An 18513-nucleotide genomic window follows, 5' to 3' on the forward strand; every position below is an offset into this window, starting at 1 on the left:
TCTACATTCGTTGTCATGCCAGCTCTTGAGGAAGGCTGGCTTCAGAACTGTAGTGTATTGAAATTTAGAAATAGCTATATCGCAGTTTTTATACGTCTCACGTCAGCTATAGCCACTCTTTGACGTCAAAGCAATTGTATGGCTTTTGGGACCGACACAGAAACAGCGCGACAAAAAAATTCGATTATAAGCTATTTAACGCTCGCAGGAGAATGCACATGGTGATTAATACCTAGTAGAGACGAAAACATCACACATCAATGTAGAACAGAAAACATGACATCAAAATTAGCTCATTACACTCCTTTAATGAAAGTTTGCTTAAGTGCAGTAAAAATTCATGTTTATTTGCTTATTCAGTGTAGAGTCGTGAGCAATAGTAAGGGAGTCTCTCCCCTCGTTTTGTGAAGTTTGTTGGTCTGCTTAAGGGCGCCCCCTGACCCCCTGATCACTAACTGGTTAGCCCATGTTGTTTGTTTAACATGTACAGTCAGGCCGGATTGAAACGCGAACCGCGCATGTCAGGAAAACAAAATATTTTACCTGCTTACTTTCAGCTGTAGTGTGCAGCTAGCCTGATTCATGTGTCTGAATAAAGGGTCTGCCGAAGGGCATAATCGTAAATAGGTTGTAAAGGAATATTTCGCTGCAAAATAGAAATGTATGACATATGCGTGTTCGCGTTTCATTCCGGCCTGACTGTACGTAGTATGTATCCTCCCCCTACAATTATGCTGTCACGGCGCTACAGAAAATTCAAATAAATAAATAAATAAATAAAAACCCTCCTGCTGTGGAGACCGACACAGCGCACCCGTCTGGACATCAGGAGGGCTTCGTCTCGTCGCGCCGCATGCAGAGCAACAAGCTTCAGAAAACGAAAGGGGGGGGGGGGGCTCTTATTTCTGTTTACTACTATATCTTCGAGATTTCCAAGTGAGAGCATTCAGTGTTGGCGCACTTGAACACAGCCACGTAAAACGCGGCTTTTATCTTGACCCTGTTTTCGTTACTATATGCAGTAAGTACGCTGAACAAAATATGGCATCAGATTTGTGTAGCGGTAACGTTGCATTCGTAAATTAGTGAGAGGATTTGCATTTCCCTTTTGGTTTAATGGTAATTCAGAGCTGGTATATAATCCTTAAACCGTAAAAAATCACTGTTCGCTAAGATTATTTGTGATGTAATCATTGGAATTCTAATGAACCTGTCGTTTATTAGAGTTCTGCAACTGAAGGCCAACTTCGGACGAAATCCTGAAAGCTGATTCTATTTCTGAAGGTCTCAAATCATTATCCTATTTTATTTAGCGCGAATCACAAGAATATGAAAAGAAAACCAAAATAAATGTGCGCAAATGTTGTGACTTACCAGTGTACCTCACACAGCGTCCTCTTCGACATCTCCCTAAAGCAGTTGTACTACTCGAGAGCTGGAAAAATACATTTTTAGGACACCAAAATTAGGCGAGCATATGTGTGTCAAATGAGCAATACGCACATACCTAAGAATGTGTTCGATTTTCATCCATATGCTATATATTACTGAAATGCAATCTTCGCGTCTTGCGGTTTTCGGGAGGGGGGATAGTAAACCCTTTCCCGTACTTTCAGTTTAGCAGCGTGTACAGCGTTCTCCTCTCCAATCTTCTTTATTTTCCGTGAAACGTTCCGTGTGACCAATTATGAAAGGAAGGAGTGTCACGGTTTTTACGAGCAAGCAGCTTACTGCCGCAGAGTTTGGTGGCCATTTGAGACATTTCTGTGCCGCTTGGGCACTTTAGGTTGGCTATAGAACCACACTGATAGAATTCAAAAAGTTCTGTTTTGTACCTCATATTTTGCAATGAGGTTTTATTTTGCTTTTTGCTGTCGCTTTTCAGCTTTATCCTTTCGTTGTGCGACGCGGGACGTGGTGTGTACGATGGCCGTATTCTTTCTTCACGAGCGATGCTGGCATTCTTCTTTCTAGGCACAAGTCCGCCGTACTAATAATTGACATTTAAGTTTGTTGTCCTTCCATATGATATTTTGACCGACACAAAACAATACCTTTTTTTAAGTGCTGCATAAGGATTAACGCAGCAACTAAGGCTCGTATCAAGTAAGGCAGGTCAGAAGTGTTACTGCTGCTCTCCAGACCGAAGAGGATTTCCGATGCAGCCGCCGTCAAGGAGAGCTGACACTGGAACACGGACCCTGAATTCCGTATCATAACTCCAGAAAAACAAACATCTTCAACATAGACAACAGCCAGACTTTCCAAGCCCACCCCCTAGAAGCTGGGGCGCCTCCTACCTTTGGCGGTGTTGGTGGTGTGATGAAAGACGAATGACTACGTCAGTTCGACTTTGTTGCTAAGTTTAACAGCCGGGCAGAGTTCTCAAATGTTTAGTTACAAATTCTTTCAGATGGCCGTTTCGCCGAGAACGTGGTAGGAAATCTGGAGTCTTATCGGGTGGCTCTCACTGGAACATTCCCGAAGGCTGTTCCTGATTGAAGCTATACGCCAGGTGTAAACACTACAAACTTGCGCTACGAGTTTAGAGCATGCTCTTGACACCTTGAAAGAGATTTGCGAAAATTTACCAGAGATTATTCCGCTTAGAATGACTGGCGACTGTTTCCATCACTAGCGCAACCTCAGGTTGGATCACTCAAGGCACGTCACCCGAAAAGAAAGACAAAACATACCCGGGGTAACGCAGTCAGTTTACCTCTCTCTGCATCTTCAAAGATCAAACCTCGCATGCCAAAACATGTACTAAGCCGCAACGGTGTGCGTTGAAAAGTTTTACCAGCACTTTACCCTATCGGTATTTCTCAATGCGGAGTATTGGGAATGGGAACAATAGGGATTCGGCCCAAACCACTGAAAATGAGCCACGTAGAGAACTCCTAGAAATTGTCATTCCTTCTTGTCTTTTCTGTAATGCCTGCAAAAGCCTTTCCTATTACTCATGCACCAGAGTAGGCCCTCGTAGCTGCTCTTCAGAAGAACTATAGCCTCATACTAGCGAACTTTTAAAAGTTGGAGGTGAACGCTTTTTTCCGGCCTGCAACTACTTCAATGCCCAGCTTTTTAGAGCAGAAATTAAAAGCAAGCATATGAGTAGCAGCCGCAGGTGCAGAACAAGGAATGGGACATTTATTGTCTGACGAGCTTTTAGAGGAAGCGATTGCTTATCCGCTGCTCACATCAGTCCGCGCCAGGCTTCCAGCGGCGCGTGTTTGGAACTCGATGCTATCACAGTCATTCTCTTCTATTTTTTGCCATCGTTTCTCGAATCGAGGGTGATGTAACGGACTGGGGGTTTGCAGGTGCACTGGCACCTGCGGAATGCTCATGGATTGCCTGAAAGCATCTCAGCTTCCGTACGGCGATGTGCATTGTGAGCGCTTTGTGTTGGGAATTCATTCCCGATCGATGGCAGTAGCTCTGGAATACTACACGCTTCACGAACAGGAAGTGGTCACATATCTGTTTAACGAGCCACCTGCGGAGGTACGGTGGTGTCATCCAGGCGATGTTACAGGACATTTTGCGAGGTCGCCTCAGTTCAACATTTTCGGTGTCAACTTCCCTTGCTGTATAGCCCAGGGCAATCGTGAATTATCAGCATAAGCTACCGCACTTTATTCTGCGTTACTGCCACATAGTTGGCAGGGTCGAGAGAGAGAGAGAGAGAGAGAGACTCTTTAATGAAGAGCAGAGAATTTAGCCGGCGTTTAAAAATCGCTGGCATGCTACTCTGCGTAGGGAGGGGAATTTGGGAGATAAAGACAGAAGGAGAGCAGAGTGGAAGAGGTAAAAAAAAACGAAGATAAAATGCGGCCATGAAATGGGTACTAAGGATGCAATGGCGAGTATTGATGTAACCTACGGAATGATGGAGTGCATAGTCCGTCAAATGGGCTGACGAAGTTCACTGCATGAAGAATGCATGAAGGTGACGTGCAAGTGAATTTAAAGCTTATCGAGATGTCCAATGTCTTTTAAATATGTGAATAGAAAAGTCATTGCAAGTCTCTGTTGCCTAAGGCAGGCTAAGGGACCTAAAACTTTGTCCATTGTAAGGGGCACTGAGCAGAGCTTCTGCATGCAATGTTCATAGTACGCACGCTCGTTAGCATATGCAGGGCACTCAAGCAAGATATGCTCCACAGTTTCTATCGCGGCACAGTTGTCACAGTGCGGACTGTCCACTTGTCTAAAACGGTAGCGTAAGCCGTTTGTATATGCAGCATTAAGACGAAGTCGATGATAAAGTGTTTCCAGATGTCGAGGAATTCTGGGTGAGAGTCTTGATCTAAGATGTGGGTCGATTGAGTGAAGAAATTGGTACTGATATGTCGGCAAACTCCAAAGCCGATACATTTCTTCGGAAGCAAAACTTTTGGCCACCTGGGACGCATCAGATTTCGTAAAAAAAGTTCTAATGTATCTGCGATGTTGATGGCCCTTACGGGCCGCTTCATCTGCTCTTTCATTAGCCTGAATGCCACAGTAAGCAGGTACCCACTGAAATGTTATGCAGTGGCCTGCGGCAATAGCTAGATGATGTAGATATCCGATGTCCAGGGAAACTGGCTGTTGATTCGTTTTCTTCAGCAGGTTGGCCAGGATCTGGAGAGATGCTTTCGAATCGGTGAAGATAACCCAACGGTCGGCGGTTCGGCGCTGGATGTAAGAAACAGCTTCCTTAATTCCGTGAAGCTCAGCTGTCGTAGAGGATGTCCTCCGCTGCAGCCGGTAAGAAAGGGCATGGCCTGTTGAGGGCACATAAAGGCCACATGAAGAGGTTTCTTTAGTAGTTGAACCATCGGTGAAGATATGGGTGTGCTGCCTATATTCCTCCGTTAAGTAGGCGAGAGTAGTTTGCAGAAGCGCTGCCTGTGGCATGCGGCTCTTTGCATTCACACCTGGAACAAACTTCGTCAGCTTTAGAGGAGAGAGTGTCCATGGGGAAAAGGCCAGAGGTAGTAGTTTCTGTGGCTGATTAATAGTAGGGATGGGCAGGAGCTGCACTGCCTGGCCAAAGCTAGAGTTGCTGTGAGTTAGGTGGACACGCTGCAGGAAGTGCTTCTTCCCTTGAAGAACATGGCGGAGATGGGTACGCATAGTTTCCTGGGCGGCAATTACCTCTAGTGGGAGACATCCTGCCTCCGCTACTCTTCCTGATGCAGAGGAACCCTTTGGGAGGCCAAGACAGATTCGCAGGCAGTTGTTCCGTGCGGCAACGAGAGACTTATTGCTTGATGTAGATAATCTTTGAAACACTGGTAGACAGTAGCGCAAGGTTCCTTCAACGTAGGCTTTTTCAAGCAGAATCATTGTTCGGCAGTTGCTACCCCACCTTGTTCCAGCCATGAACCTAAACACTTGCGATTCTGCAGTGATCCTCTCGCGGAGTTTTTTGATTTGAGGAGTCCATGACAGATTATAGTCGATTACAACACCCAGGAATAGCTGAGATCGTACATGTGGTAGCGATCGTCCGCCTACGAGCAGCGGATATCGGGTCATCGTTTTTCTTGTAAACGCCATTGCAACACTCTTTTCTGGCGAGAGACGAAGACCTCTGGAAGCCAGGTACATCGAAATGTGCAATAGCGCTCTCTGTAGACGTTGCTGGGTGATATAGCGCGAGCGTGATGCGGTCCAGATGCAGATATCATCAGCATAAATTGTTATACGGACCCCTCGCGGAAGGTTTCTTCTTATGTGTATAAGGGCAATATTGAACAGGCGAGGGCTGAGCACCGCTCGCTGTGGTACGCCCCTCTCTACTGCGTGAAAGCATGTTGGACCGTTTGGAGTGGTCATAAAAATTTGCCGTTCTTTCAAATAATGCCCAATCTATTTGTATAGCTGTCCTCCAAGGCCAAGACTGGCAAAGGCGGCGAGAATCGCATGGTGAAAGACAGAGTCAAAGGCGGCCTTGATGTCTAGGAAAACTGCTGTCGGGATGTAGGTACTCCTCAATTGATTAGACGAGGGAGATGATATTGTCAGTCGCAGACCTGTTTTGACGGAACCCGTTCATTTCTTGGGGGAACTCATTTCGGCTTTCTAGGAACCAAGTTATGCGTTTGCAGATCATGCGCTCCATGAGCTTGCCTACGCAGCTCAGTAGGGCAATGGGCCGGAATGATGCGTAGCTTGTTGGCTGCTTACAGGGTTTCAAAACAGCCACAATTCTCGCTAGCTTCCATTCCGTGGGGACCTCACCAGTCATCCAGGAAGAATTGCAATACTCCAGGAGTCGAAGACGGGAGGTGTGGGGTAGCTTTGCAATGGCTTTATAGGTCACCTCATCATGACCCGGAGACGTGTTTCTATTTGTCTCCGCGATAGCTGTGGATAGTTCTTCCATTGTGGAAGGCAGGTCTAACGCTGGCACTGCCGCCTTTGGGATGCCTGATTGACCATTTGCGGAGAGTGTCGAATGAACTGACTCTGCCGACAGTAGCCTGCAGTATTCTTCTGAGACTTCTTTTATAGATTTTTGTTCGTGAAGGGAGAGTGCAGCGAAGGGGTGGAGTTGTTGAGGTGGCGTGCGCATACCTCTAACTATCCGCCAAATGTTGGTTACTGGTTGGCGCACATCCAGCGTAGAACAAAAGTCACGCCACTTTTGCCGACTGAGTTTATCCCTATAGCGTCGAATGTGACGTTGTGCCCGTCGGCATGCACGTAGGTCATCGAGGCTTTTTGTGCGCAGAGCTTTCCTTTCAGCTCGCCTGCGTATAGCGCAGAGCCTTTGAAATGTGTCATCATTTGAAGGTAGGCTATCATTTTTAGTTGTAATTTGTGTATTCGCTCTCAGGCAATACGCCATTGTTGATGCTAATTCCTCATTGCGAGTTGCAGCAGTAATTTTTCTGCTTACAGCGCCTTTGTATGCGTCCCAGTCTGTAGATTTTGTAAGGAATTTCTTTGGGTTCCTCTGCGCATGGAAAGCCGATATGAGGATTGGGTAATGGTCGCTTCCGCGTGTCTCCAAATCAGTGCACCAGCCAAAGTTGTGGGTGAATGAACTTGCGACAAATGTCACGTCGATGCTGCTGGTAATCGTCGGGCCTCGGAGGTAGGTGATGCTGCCATCATTTAATGGCTGAACTGAATGCTTGGAGAGAGGTTTTGCAAGCTTGGCACCTCGGGCACATGTATGTGAGCTGCCCCAAATTTCATTATGAGCATTGAAGTCTCCGCAAATAATATGCGGTGAGGGCATCCTTGCTATCAATTTATCAAGTCTCATAGCATCAAATGGCGTGCCTGGCTCAAGACATACTCCAATCAGAGTGTATTGTTGTCCGGCAATAACTGTGACAGCGCACACGTATTCATTGTCGCTGTGAGGCGGGACATCAACCGGTGAGGCCGGGATATCCTTGCGAAAGCTTATCAGCAATCTGCTGACGTTATCTGGTCGTTGTGAATGATGGAAATAGTATCCGTGGAGTCGGAAATTTCCCTCGACGCGTGATTCACAGATGACTATGAAGGGGAAGCGGTACGCTCGCACGAGCTGTCGGAAATCTGAGAGTTTAGAGCGTAGCCCGCGAGCGTTCCACTGGAAAATGGTGCATGTACGAAAGATGTTGTGGATTGTCAGCTGCGGCGAAGTTCTCGCTGTTGAATCCGTGATTACTGAAGTGTGGTATTACGCCCCTGCGGAGCGTAGGAGACCGACACCAACGGCTCCATTGCAAGGATAGCTTCTACTTCTGGGAGTCCTCCTGACGAGGGGTTTGCACGGATAAGAGCCTTGACGGCTGCAAACAGCATTGGAATGAGTAGGCTTGTGATATCTTGTTCAGAGTTTCCGGTTTGCTGCCTGTCGCTGATATTCCTGTCATGTTGTGGCGCCTTAGGCTCAGAGCGAGCGACGCTGTTTGCCGGGTCTTGTGCAGTACGCTGCAGCAGCTTTGATGAAGGAGAAGAACCAACGGACTTCCCACGCTTCTTTTTTACTACATCTGCGTAGGTCTTGTCAGGTGCTTTCTCACGCTGTGTTGACTGATTCTCGGAAAGAGCTGCCGTAGTCGTGAAAACCACGTCGGGATTAGGTGGTGGTTCATGGCGCTTAGGGGGTTTCCCTTGTGTTTGCTCTGCCGTGCGAGCAACTGTGGCTGCCTTCTTTTTATAACACCCTCCATAGGAAGCAGGGTGAGGGCCACCGCAGTTAGCGCATTTAGGTTGCGCTCTCGAAGTGCATTCTTTGTGCGAGTGGGGGCCAGCACACACTTTGCAGCGCACGGGGCCGTTACAATGTCTTGATATGTGGCCATGCCTCTGACATTTATAGCACTGAGTTGCTGCTCCGACGTATTCAGTTACAGGGTAACTACAGAACCCAAGCGTTACTCTTTTTGGTAGCGGCGCATCTTTTGCGAATTCCAGCAGGGTCGACTGTCTTTGCAATGCGCCTTACCATCTAAGACATCTTCTCTCCCGACAGAGTCAGCGCTTCCCTAGACACCTGCCTATCGTAAGAACAAGTTCCGCACACATGAAAGAACACGGGAAAGACGATGAAGAAGAAAAGAGCGCAAACTGCCCACTGGTTTTATTCGGATCAATGCTCCCTATATAGGCAGTGTACACAAGTGCCTAAAATAAGGGAAGGGGAGAGGGCAAATCAAGCTTGCGCAAAAAATCATCATGATCTACTCAGGAAGATTTCTTCGCATTATACAGGGTGGACCAAGAAAGCAGGTTCGATATTTGGCGGACTGTCGTTAGCAACGAGAGGTCTTAATGTTTGATTCTTACCTCTGCAACCTACTGCATCAAAAGCGAGCTCAAACGGAAATGGCAGACAAGGTGTTCAGATTGCTTCTTGCCAACGGAAGTGATAAAGATGCAACTAATACCATGGCAGCTTTCAAAGCTTACTGTAAAAGATGTCAAACTTAACACCTGGGGATCTTTTACGTAGCGATTTGGGCGAGTTGGTGTTCATTCAAAGTAAAAACAGCCCGGGAAAATTAGACGAACGAAGCATGTTTGCTCGTTGTACTTTCCTTGCTCGACTAAGTCTCTTAAATAGCAAGTAGAGTCATACAAAACTGGTAAAAAATGGCATTATTCTCTCGTGACCTAAACCCGCCATTTCCAAATCTTGTGAAGATAGGATTAATTAGAGTGCGATGCGTAAGCCTGCCCGATTAAGGGGAAGCGGTTACCCTTACCATTTGATTTCTCGGGCATGTGATAAATTTCTTGCATGGGTGAAGAAAGTTGATCGGCGGAAACAAGAAAGAAAGAAGTTTGTGGCAGAGCCGTACACTCATGGTGTAGCGCATGGGTTAAATAATAATGCTGGAAGATACGGCGTTGATGTTGTTTCCTGCACTGAGCAAACTTCACCATATGTGCAGGCAAGTGGAGGCAAAAGTGAAGGCAACAAACAGAAAACAAAAGAAAAAGATGGGTGGTTTCCAGATCAACCATCAGAGTCGCTTTGTACCATGCAATGTGGGCGTGGTGTACAGGATACCATTGACTTGCGCAGCGGTTTACATAGGCTAGACGGGGTGATGCATAAATGTTCATTTGAGTTAACATTAAAATGCTGCTCCAACGATTCTTCGTGCAACCTTGCCCGTCATCGAAAGATAGGTACTTGTACTCCTCTTTTCTGTAGCACCGTCATCCACGCCAATCATAAAGATAGATTAACACATGAAATTATAGAGGCATTTCAAATTTACGATAGCAGTGGCGGGTGGATCAGCGATCCTTCTCTCGCTCTGAATGATAGAGTGCTCTTTTTTTCCGGAAAAAATGTATAACTGTCTCAGCCGCATGGCCCTGGAAATGATGTGTGTGTCTCGTCACCGTTCATATACGATCAGTAGTTTTGGTTGTCTTTCTTTTCATTTTTTGTTTTTCCTGCATAAGAAAGCTCTTAAATAATGCTTTCTTCGAACAAAACTCAGTTGCGAGACAACGCTTGCGTTGTGTCTCTTCGTTCGTCTCATTTTCCGGCGCTGTTTTCACTATGAACATTTTACGTGCGGTGTCAGTGCACGTAAAATATTCCCAGGTGGTCGATATTCCGAAGCCCTCCACTACGGGACCTCTTTCTTTCGTTCTTGTCTCACGCCTTCCTATATTGCATCCATCACGACGATGTTCAGGTGAAAAAACTTAAAATTGATTCTTGAGCAAAGAAATGACGCAGTAACTGCCTCTCATGTCCAGTTGGACACCTGAACCACGCCGCAAGGGAAGGGATAAATTAGGAAGTCAAGAAAGGATGACAGAAGCACCGTAGTGGAGGTCTCCCGAATCATGTCGACCACCTGGTGATCTTTAACCTGCACTGGCATCTCACAGCACACGGGCGCGTTTTGCTTTTCGCCTCCATTGGAACGCCGCCGCCATGGTTGGGTTCGAACCCGGGTTCTCCAGCTTAGTATCTGAGCGCCTTAACTATTAAGTCACCGCGGCGGGTGTTTTGGTGTGCGCCGATATGTGAGATATGTGCACCATTTCATTGCCCCAAATGCAACTTGAATTTTTTTTTGCTTCCAAGGGAAGGCAATCGTAGCAGTGGACGGCAAAAAGTTAGGTGGGCGGACGAGATTAAGAAATTTGCCGGGATACGGCGGTCGTCGCTTGGAAAGGACAGGGTTAATTGGAGAGACGTGGAGCGCCAAAGTGCCCTCTGAATTTTTGTCAGAGTTGTCAGGGTGTCTTGACCCACTAATCTTGACGCGTGAAGTTGCCGGAAAGAACTTAATGAGATTTCTGGACCCAGGTATTCCCTTTTCTGTTGGCCACGTGTGTGAGACTTGCGAAACGCGAGGGAACAAACCCATGCTCCCTTTTTGTTCAGCACACTCCAAACTAGTGAAACGGGCTATTATGAAGTCTTCGTTTTGTAACAACCTCGCGAAATCTTTTGAGCATCGACCGGAATCAGCCTTCCGTAGCCAGGTGACCCGTTTGAAAAGTTCCGGTTATCCGAGTACTCTGTTGTGGTCTGCGGCTGAGAGCATGCTCGGAGACAGAAAAAAGCATGATTCAAACAAAGGTGGGGCTACAGAGATCAGGTGAAGAAAGTCGCCGTGTTTCTTTACAAGCATGTCATCACCGACAACCTCAAAAAAATGGGCAAGAAAGCATGCGTGCGTGTGGTGTTTCCTGCACCAGAGAACTTTTAAGAATTGCGCAGGAGGGTGAATTCCACCGTTGTTGCAAACAATAACTGCACTGTTAGAATCCAGAGACCATGTGTACGGTGCCCAAAAAATGTGGTTTATTCAATACCATTGCCCTGTGCCCTAGCCTACATCGACCAAACAGAAGGTGTCATCACTAGGGGCTGATGGAACATAATATCTGCGTCATCGGGGCAGCTCACAATCTCGGCACAGCCTGCCGTGACTGCAAAGAGCGTTATGAACGCGGTCCCTTCTTCGAAAGGACCACGACAGTTCACAAATATGTGAACAAAGTGGCGAGGAAGATAGCAGAGGCTTGTGAAGCTGCTGAGAGAGCGGACGATTTTGCAAGCACGCCTTCGGTGTTTTTCAATGAAAAAGGGAGCCAATTTTTAGGAATCTAACCTGCAGTGAGTCAGGAGTGTGGCCATTTAATTCTGTTCCCCATGGGTTCGTGCGTTATAGTTTATAGCCAGTGTTTTGCTTGCCTGTTTTTGAGTGGATCCTGGCGCAATGTGACGCTGCTGCCAGACAAAGCGTGGCATCTTCCCTTTTTATTTTCATTGCTGTGTTCCTGCGATATGTTTACGCTGCGCGCTGCAATACAGTTTTGTTGAAGTCAACGCAGTGGGGTGTTTCCTTACTTTTCAGTGTTTGTATTGGCGCTGTGTAATTGTAAGCATTGAAGACGACAGAGCACCGATAGCCTAGGATACAGCTGGCCACTGCAGCATATTCAGAACAACTATGACGACCATGTGTGTTGTGGGTGGAGGCTGCCCGCTGCGACGTCGTCGTAAGCTATTGCATCCTTATTTGCGAACGTGGTCCGTGACTGAAAAATTGAATTCCGCTGGAAAGTATGTCCTGGTGGGGTGTGGGCGCTGTCACACCTACAGCATGTGCGGCGTGAATGTTCTCATGGTTTTTAGACTAAAGTCGGGTTACACACGAATTGCGCACTTTGAACCTGAGAAAATAGCAGCGCTAAAGCATGGTGTAGCGCTGCTATTTTCTAAGGTTCAATTTATTTCCGTGTTTCCACGCATTGGTACTTTTGATCGACAAGTTCGCCGTTCGAAACATTAATGAGTGGGTAAAGCCAAAACGCGGGCTAATTTTTTTTATACATTTAACATGTTATCTTTGCAAACGCGAGGCTTCATCCTTTTGTTTAGGCCGGCGATGTTAGTATAGGATGTATTTTCTAGGTTTTCTTTGGGCTCTACTTTTAATGTTGACCTTTATCAGTGAGAGCGGTGGACTCTGGTGTAATTTATCATTGTAATTTAATTTACCATTGTAATTTACCATTTTCCAAACGACGATAAGTGCTGCTCACGATGCGTATTAAACGAGGTCATAGGAGGAATAAATATCCATAAGAGAGAAAGAAGGAATGGCTTAAAAATATTTAACCTGAGAAAGGTTTGAAACGAGGAAAGCCATTTATTAGAGTTTTGGAATGTATACGAATTTGCTGAGATGTAAAGTACGTTGTCAAGAAAAATTAATTTACTAACAGTAACCACATCTGCTGTTCCTTGAGTGCTCAGCGTAACAATATCTTGTTTCCTCATTTTTTACTCCTGACTGACCACATAAAGATGTAACTAGTCTGCTCGTTTCGTGCGCAAAATATGAACCATAAAATATTGTCTACGTGTATCCTGCACTTCAATGATAATAACGCGAAATATTACTCTCGTGAACATATACAGAAGTATGTGTAAAATTTATGCAGTTTACACTGCTTCTTAGCAGAGGGTTGCGCAAACTGTATTGCAAAAGGGACGACACAGGACAAGTGCATTGTATGACCAACTAGCCCTCTTTTAAGCTTTACACTGCTTGACGGAAGAAGCATAGTCACAACGATCTACGCTTGACAGGAGGCAGAAAAAATGGTTCAATGAAAAACCAAACAAAAATGAAGAAGGACCAAAGGAGGGCCTCATTTCTCTAGGCTACCTTGTCACTTGCATTCATCCAAACGAAGGCGAGCCCTCTGTCGAGGCTTTGCTTAGCGGAATTAGGCTTCTAGTTGACCTTAATTAATTTTGTGTTTCTGTCGAAATATGCGTACGAGTCGCTTTCAAAGCATGGCGATGTGACTGCACTGTACAATAAATCAAACATTTTTCTCACCGAACATTCTGTGAAGTCTGGGTAGTAGCCATAACTTGTCCCCTTTGAAGAATAGCACCAGTAAAGGCAGGGGTTTGAACGAAACTGCAAGGAAGACAATACAGTTATGCGGAAAATGTTATACAAAATATCTGCAGTGTCTTTGTCTATTTTGTTCTTAAGGAAATTAATCCCAGCAAACGCACTTGTTTTGCATTCGATACTTTTCTGAATAAAACATTATAATATACACTGCAAATGTTGGCTTTGGTTCAACATGTATTCACCTTGCATCAAGTGGCGTATAGAAATCTGTCAAATACTGGTAGAGAAACTAAAACAATGCAACTGCTGCAACTCAACGCTCAGTTGATCATGAAAATAATATCTTTTTTTGATTTCGGTGTAATACAATGGCGCCTTCTGTGACAACACGATGAATATTCCATCATTTCCTTGCCTAATAATTAATAACAATATATCTGTTAGGTTAATGTAGAAAATATGGTTACTGCGTAATTTTTTATTCCAAACTCAATGACAGACGGCAAGTACTAATTATTAACCAGGTCATTTACTCTCCCGCTCAAACGAGAACACTCTTCCTAAAGATGATTACTTAGTCCCAAATTAAACGCCACTAGCGCTTTAGACGATGACACAGAAATAGACGTACACAGGATAAGCGCTTGACATCAACTACGTTCTTTGCATCACAGAAAGACTGATAATTACAGGTCATGATCAGATGAGTGTGGCTAGAAAGAAGTCACTTATGCATACGTGGTAAATTATTTTCCAAATACCGTTATTGTTCTTGAGAAAGAGCTAGTGAAGGCGCGCTTACGCAGTCATCTCCTTCACTGCTATTATAGTAGGTTTCGCTTATCTCTCTCTGCAGCCTAGTGCCTCTGCTACCGAGCACACACATACCTTCAAACACACGTGGTAGCTGAGGCACTAGGCTGCAGAGAGAGATAAGCGAAGCCGACTACATCAGTAGTAAAGAAGATTAATACGTCATCCCACCTTCACTCGACGTGTCTCGAAAAGCAGAACTGCTTACCAAGTATGCATAAGTAATTTCTTTCCAGCCACACTCATGTCATCATGACCTGTTTGGTTCATTGGGGTTTAACGTCCCAAAGCAACTCAGGCTATGAGAGACGCCGTAGTGGAGGGCGCCAGAAATTTCGACCACCTGGGGTTCTTCAACGTGCACTTACTTCGCATAATAGGCGGGCCTCTAGAATTTCGCCTTCATCGAAATTCGTCAAGAAGTACTGAAGTTTGGGCAAGTTGGTGTTGATACATAATTAGAGGCCGGATTTTTAGGCACTAAAAAGTACGTTTTAGGCGCCATATATAGGCGGCTATAATTGCATTTTAGGCACCTAACGGGCAAAATAGGTACTATAAACTTTAACAAAAGTGCACACAGTTCTCAACATCAGCGCGCAATATCTGCCGTAAAATAAAACATAAACACAGGAGAAATGATTAGGGACCTTAAGCAAGATGCGAACGTTAGAAGCCGTTTTTTCTAAGGCTGTCGCGCAACTTTTCCTACAATACACATGCTTCAGCAAAGCAAAAAGGACGGTTACAAACACTTTTAAAACACTTTGGTATACCTCGAAACAAACAATTCGCTGGTCGTGTACAAAAGTAGAAACAATGAACACATTAACATGAGGCCATGAATTAAGAAATTGATAGAAACATTGCCAATTCAAAGCATCTGACAAATGAGTTCAGTCTTCGCTCACACAGGAATTGAACTTATTTATTCCAGGCATACACGATGGCTCAACAATAATAAATATGTTGTCATATGTGTAAACAGTTTTTTATAGTTCGTGGCTTCACGTGTCTGGAGCCACGCGACTATCAAATGGTGCTTGCCATTAGAAGGGTCTCGAAACGGTAAATACGAGATGCTAGAAAATGTTACTCACAGTGCTTCTTGATGCGGAATATGCCGAAAATAATCATAGCTCTGCACGGGCCTACGTACATCCACGAGGATCCATGGTAAAATAAACATCATCGATCTAGAAATCACTGTTAAAGCTATGGAAGCAGTAGCTACATCCACGAGGATCCACGGTAAAATAAACATCATCCATCTAGAAATCACTGTTAAAGCTATGGAAGCAGTAGCAGACAAGCACCATCTGGGGCACAAGGAACGGAAAATAGGGCAGGTTACCCAGGGCGAAAATTTAATCAGTTAAACTGTTTCCAGCAGGTTTATGGAATATTTTACAGTTGGTTTCATTTGGAACCAACTGGAATTATTTGGACGAACCTATAACTTACTCCGTATACTTTCCGATATGTGGTGCCGTCTGGTCAACTGCCATTTTAACAGCCAGAGTCATCAACAAGCTGCCACGATAAAATGGCAGAAAATAGGAAAAAGGTTCATTATTTGAGACAGAAATGATAATAGCGCTGCAATAAGACGTACACAAGAAAGACTTACACAGGACATGCGCTGTCCTGTGTCAGTCTTTCATGCGTACGTCTTATTGCAGCGCTATTACTAATTCTGTCTGACAGGAAAAAGGTTGCTTCAGTATTTTCGGCTGACGTGGTTGGTATTGTGTACACAGCCGGCGTAGGTGCAGTGTTCACTACAGCCAACTGACGAGGTCATCTAATGTTGCCACGTGTGTGTTCTACTCAAAACAGAAATGAATTCGAAAGCAAACAGAATCTGAAAGTAAAACCACAGCGTATTTCAGGCCCCTTTTCTATAAAATAGGGCATTTTTAGGCACCTACGTCGGAAATAGGCATTTAAAGGCACTGACACCCAAAATAGGCACATATAGGCACTATAAAAAGAGTATTAAACATATCGCTAACACCTAATTCGTGCTCATAAGTAAAAATGGTGGGCCTACGAAGCGTTGAAAAAAATAGGCATTTGCCTAAAATCCGGTCTCTATACATAACACAAAAATCTGTCGCAGCACGAACGAAACGGGGACAAGAAAGAGCACACACAACAGGACGAGCGCTGCACTTGCAACTGAGTTGGAAGTGCAGCGGTCGTCCTGTCGTGTGTGTTCTTTCTTGTCCCCGTTTCGTTCGTTGCTGCGACAGATTTTTGTATTATGTATCAACACAAACTTGCCAAAACTTCAGTACTTCTTCACGAATTTAGTTGGAAGTGCAGCGGTCGTCCCGTCGTGTGTGTTCTTCCTTGTCCCCGTTTCGTTCGTTGCTGCGACAGATTTTTGTATTATGTATCAACACAAACTTGCCCAAACTTCAGTACTTCTTCACGAGTTTAGTTGGAAGTGCAGCGGTCGTCCTGTCGTGTGTGTTCTTTCTTGTCCCCGTTTCGTTCGTTGCTGCGACAGATTTTTGTATTATGTATCAACACAAACTTGCCCAAACTTCAGTACTTCTTCACGAATTTAGTTGGAAGTGCAGCGGTCGTCCTGTCGTGTGTGTTCTTTCTTGTCCCCGTTTCGTTCGTTGCTGCGACAGATTTTTGTATTATGTATCAACACAAACTTGCCCAAACTTCAGTACTTCTTCACGAGTTTAGTTGGAAGTGCAGCGGTCGTCCTGTCGTGTGTGTTCTTTCTTGTCCCCGTTTCGTTCGTTGCTGCGACAGATTTTTGTATTATGTATCAACACAAACTTGCCCAAACTTCAGTACTTCTTCACGAATTTAGTTGGAAGTGCAGCGGTCGTTCTGTCGTGTGTGTTCTTTCTTGTCCCCGTTTCGTTCGTTGCTGCGACAGATTTTTGTATTATGTATCAACACAAACTTGCCCAAACTTCAGTACTTCTTCACGAATTTAGTTGGAAGTGCAGCGGTCGTCCTGTCGTGTGTGTTCTTCCTTGTCCCCGTTTCGTTCCTTGCTGCGACAGATTTTTGTATTATGTATCAACACAAACTTGCCCAAACTTCAGTACTTCCTCACGAGTTTAGTTGGAAGTGCAGCGGTCGTCCTGTCGTGTGTGTTCTTTCTTGTCCCCGTTTCGTTCGTTGCTGCGACAGATTTTTGTATTATGTATCAACACAAACTTGCCCAAACTTCAGTACTTCTTCACGAATTTAGTTGGAAGTGCAGCGGTCGTTCTGTCGTGTGTGTTCTTTCTTGTCCCCGTTTCGTTCGTTGCTGCGACAGATTTTTGTATTATGTATCAACACAAACTTGCCCAAACTTCAGTACTTCTTCACGAATTTAGTTGGAAGTGCAGCGGTCGTCCTGTCGTGTGTGTTCTTCCTTGTCCCCGTTTCGTTCGTTGCTGCGACAGATTTTTGTATTATGTATCAACACAAACTTGCCCAAACTTCAGTACTTCTTCACGAGTTTAGTTGGAAGTGCAGCGGTCGTCCTGTCGTGTGTGTTCTTTCTTGTCCCCGTTTCGTTCGTTGCTGCGACAGATTTTTGTATTATGTATCAACACAAACTTGCCCAAACTTCAGTACTTCTTCACGAATTTAGTTGGAAGTGCAGCGATCGTTCTGTCGTGTGTGTTCTTTCTTGTCCCCGTTTCGTTCGTTGCTGCGACAGATTTCTGTATTATGTATCAACACAAACTTGCCCAAACTTCAGTACTTCTTCACGAATTTAGTTGGAAGTGCAGCGGTCGTCCTGTCGTGTGTGTTCTTTCTTGTCCCCGTTTCGTTCGTTGCTGCGACAGATTTTTGTATTATGTATGAACACAAACTTGCCCAAAATTCAGTACTTCACGAATTTAGTTGGAAGTGCAGCGGTCGTCCTGTCGTGTGTGTCCTTTCTTGTCCCCGTTTCGTTCGTTGCTGCGACAGATTTTTGTATTATGTATCAACACAAACTTGCCCAAACTTCAGTACTTCTTCACGAATTTAGTTGGAAGTGCAGCGGTCGTCCTGTCGTGTGTGTCCTTTCTTGTCCCCGTTTCGTTCGTGCTGCGACAGATTTTTGTATTATGTATCAACACAAACTTGCCCAAACTTCAGTACTTCTTCACGAATTTAGTTGGAAGTGCAGCGGTCGTCCTGTCGTGTGTGTTCTTTCTTGTCCCCGTTTCGTTCGTTGCTGCGACAGATTTTTGTATTATGTATCAACACAAACTTGCCCAAACTTCAGTACTTCACGAATTTAGTTGGAAGTGCAGCGGTCGTCCTGTCGTGTGTGTTCTTTCTTGACCCCGTTTCGTTCGTTGCTGCGACAGATTTTTGTATTCTGTAT

General features: G+C 45.0%; 1 protein-coding gene across 5 annotated transcripts in view; it reads right to left on the reverse strand.

Moving 5' to 3' along the window:
• The window catches only part of LOC149326990 (uncharacterized), a 147761-nt gene that overhangs the window by 120991 nt on the left and 8257 nt on the right, over window positions 1-18513 (reverse strand). For all 5 annotated transcript variants that reach the window (XM_089564100.1, XM_089564097.1, XM_089564101.1 and 2 more), the window contains exons 3-4: window positions 13332-13415; window positions 1375-1435 (exon numbers count right to left, since the gene is read on the reverse strand). In XM_089564100.1, coding sequence (XP_089420226.1) covers window positions 1375-1435; window positions 13332-13415 — 145 coding nt within the window. The remainder of the gene's footprint in view (window positions 1-1374; window positions 1436-13331; window positions 13416-18513) is intronic.

Source organism: Amblyomma mixtum, chromosome 10 (assembly GCF_055824585.1).
Source record: "Amblyomma mixtum isolate Tamu chromosome 10, ASM5582458v1, whole genome shotgun sequence".
NCBI classification, from domain to species: domain Eukaryota; kingdom Metazoa; phylum Arthropoda; class Arachnida; order Ixodida; family Ixodidae; genus Amblyomma; species Amblyomma mixtum.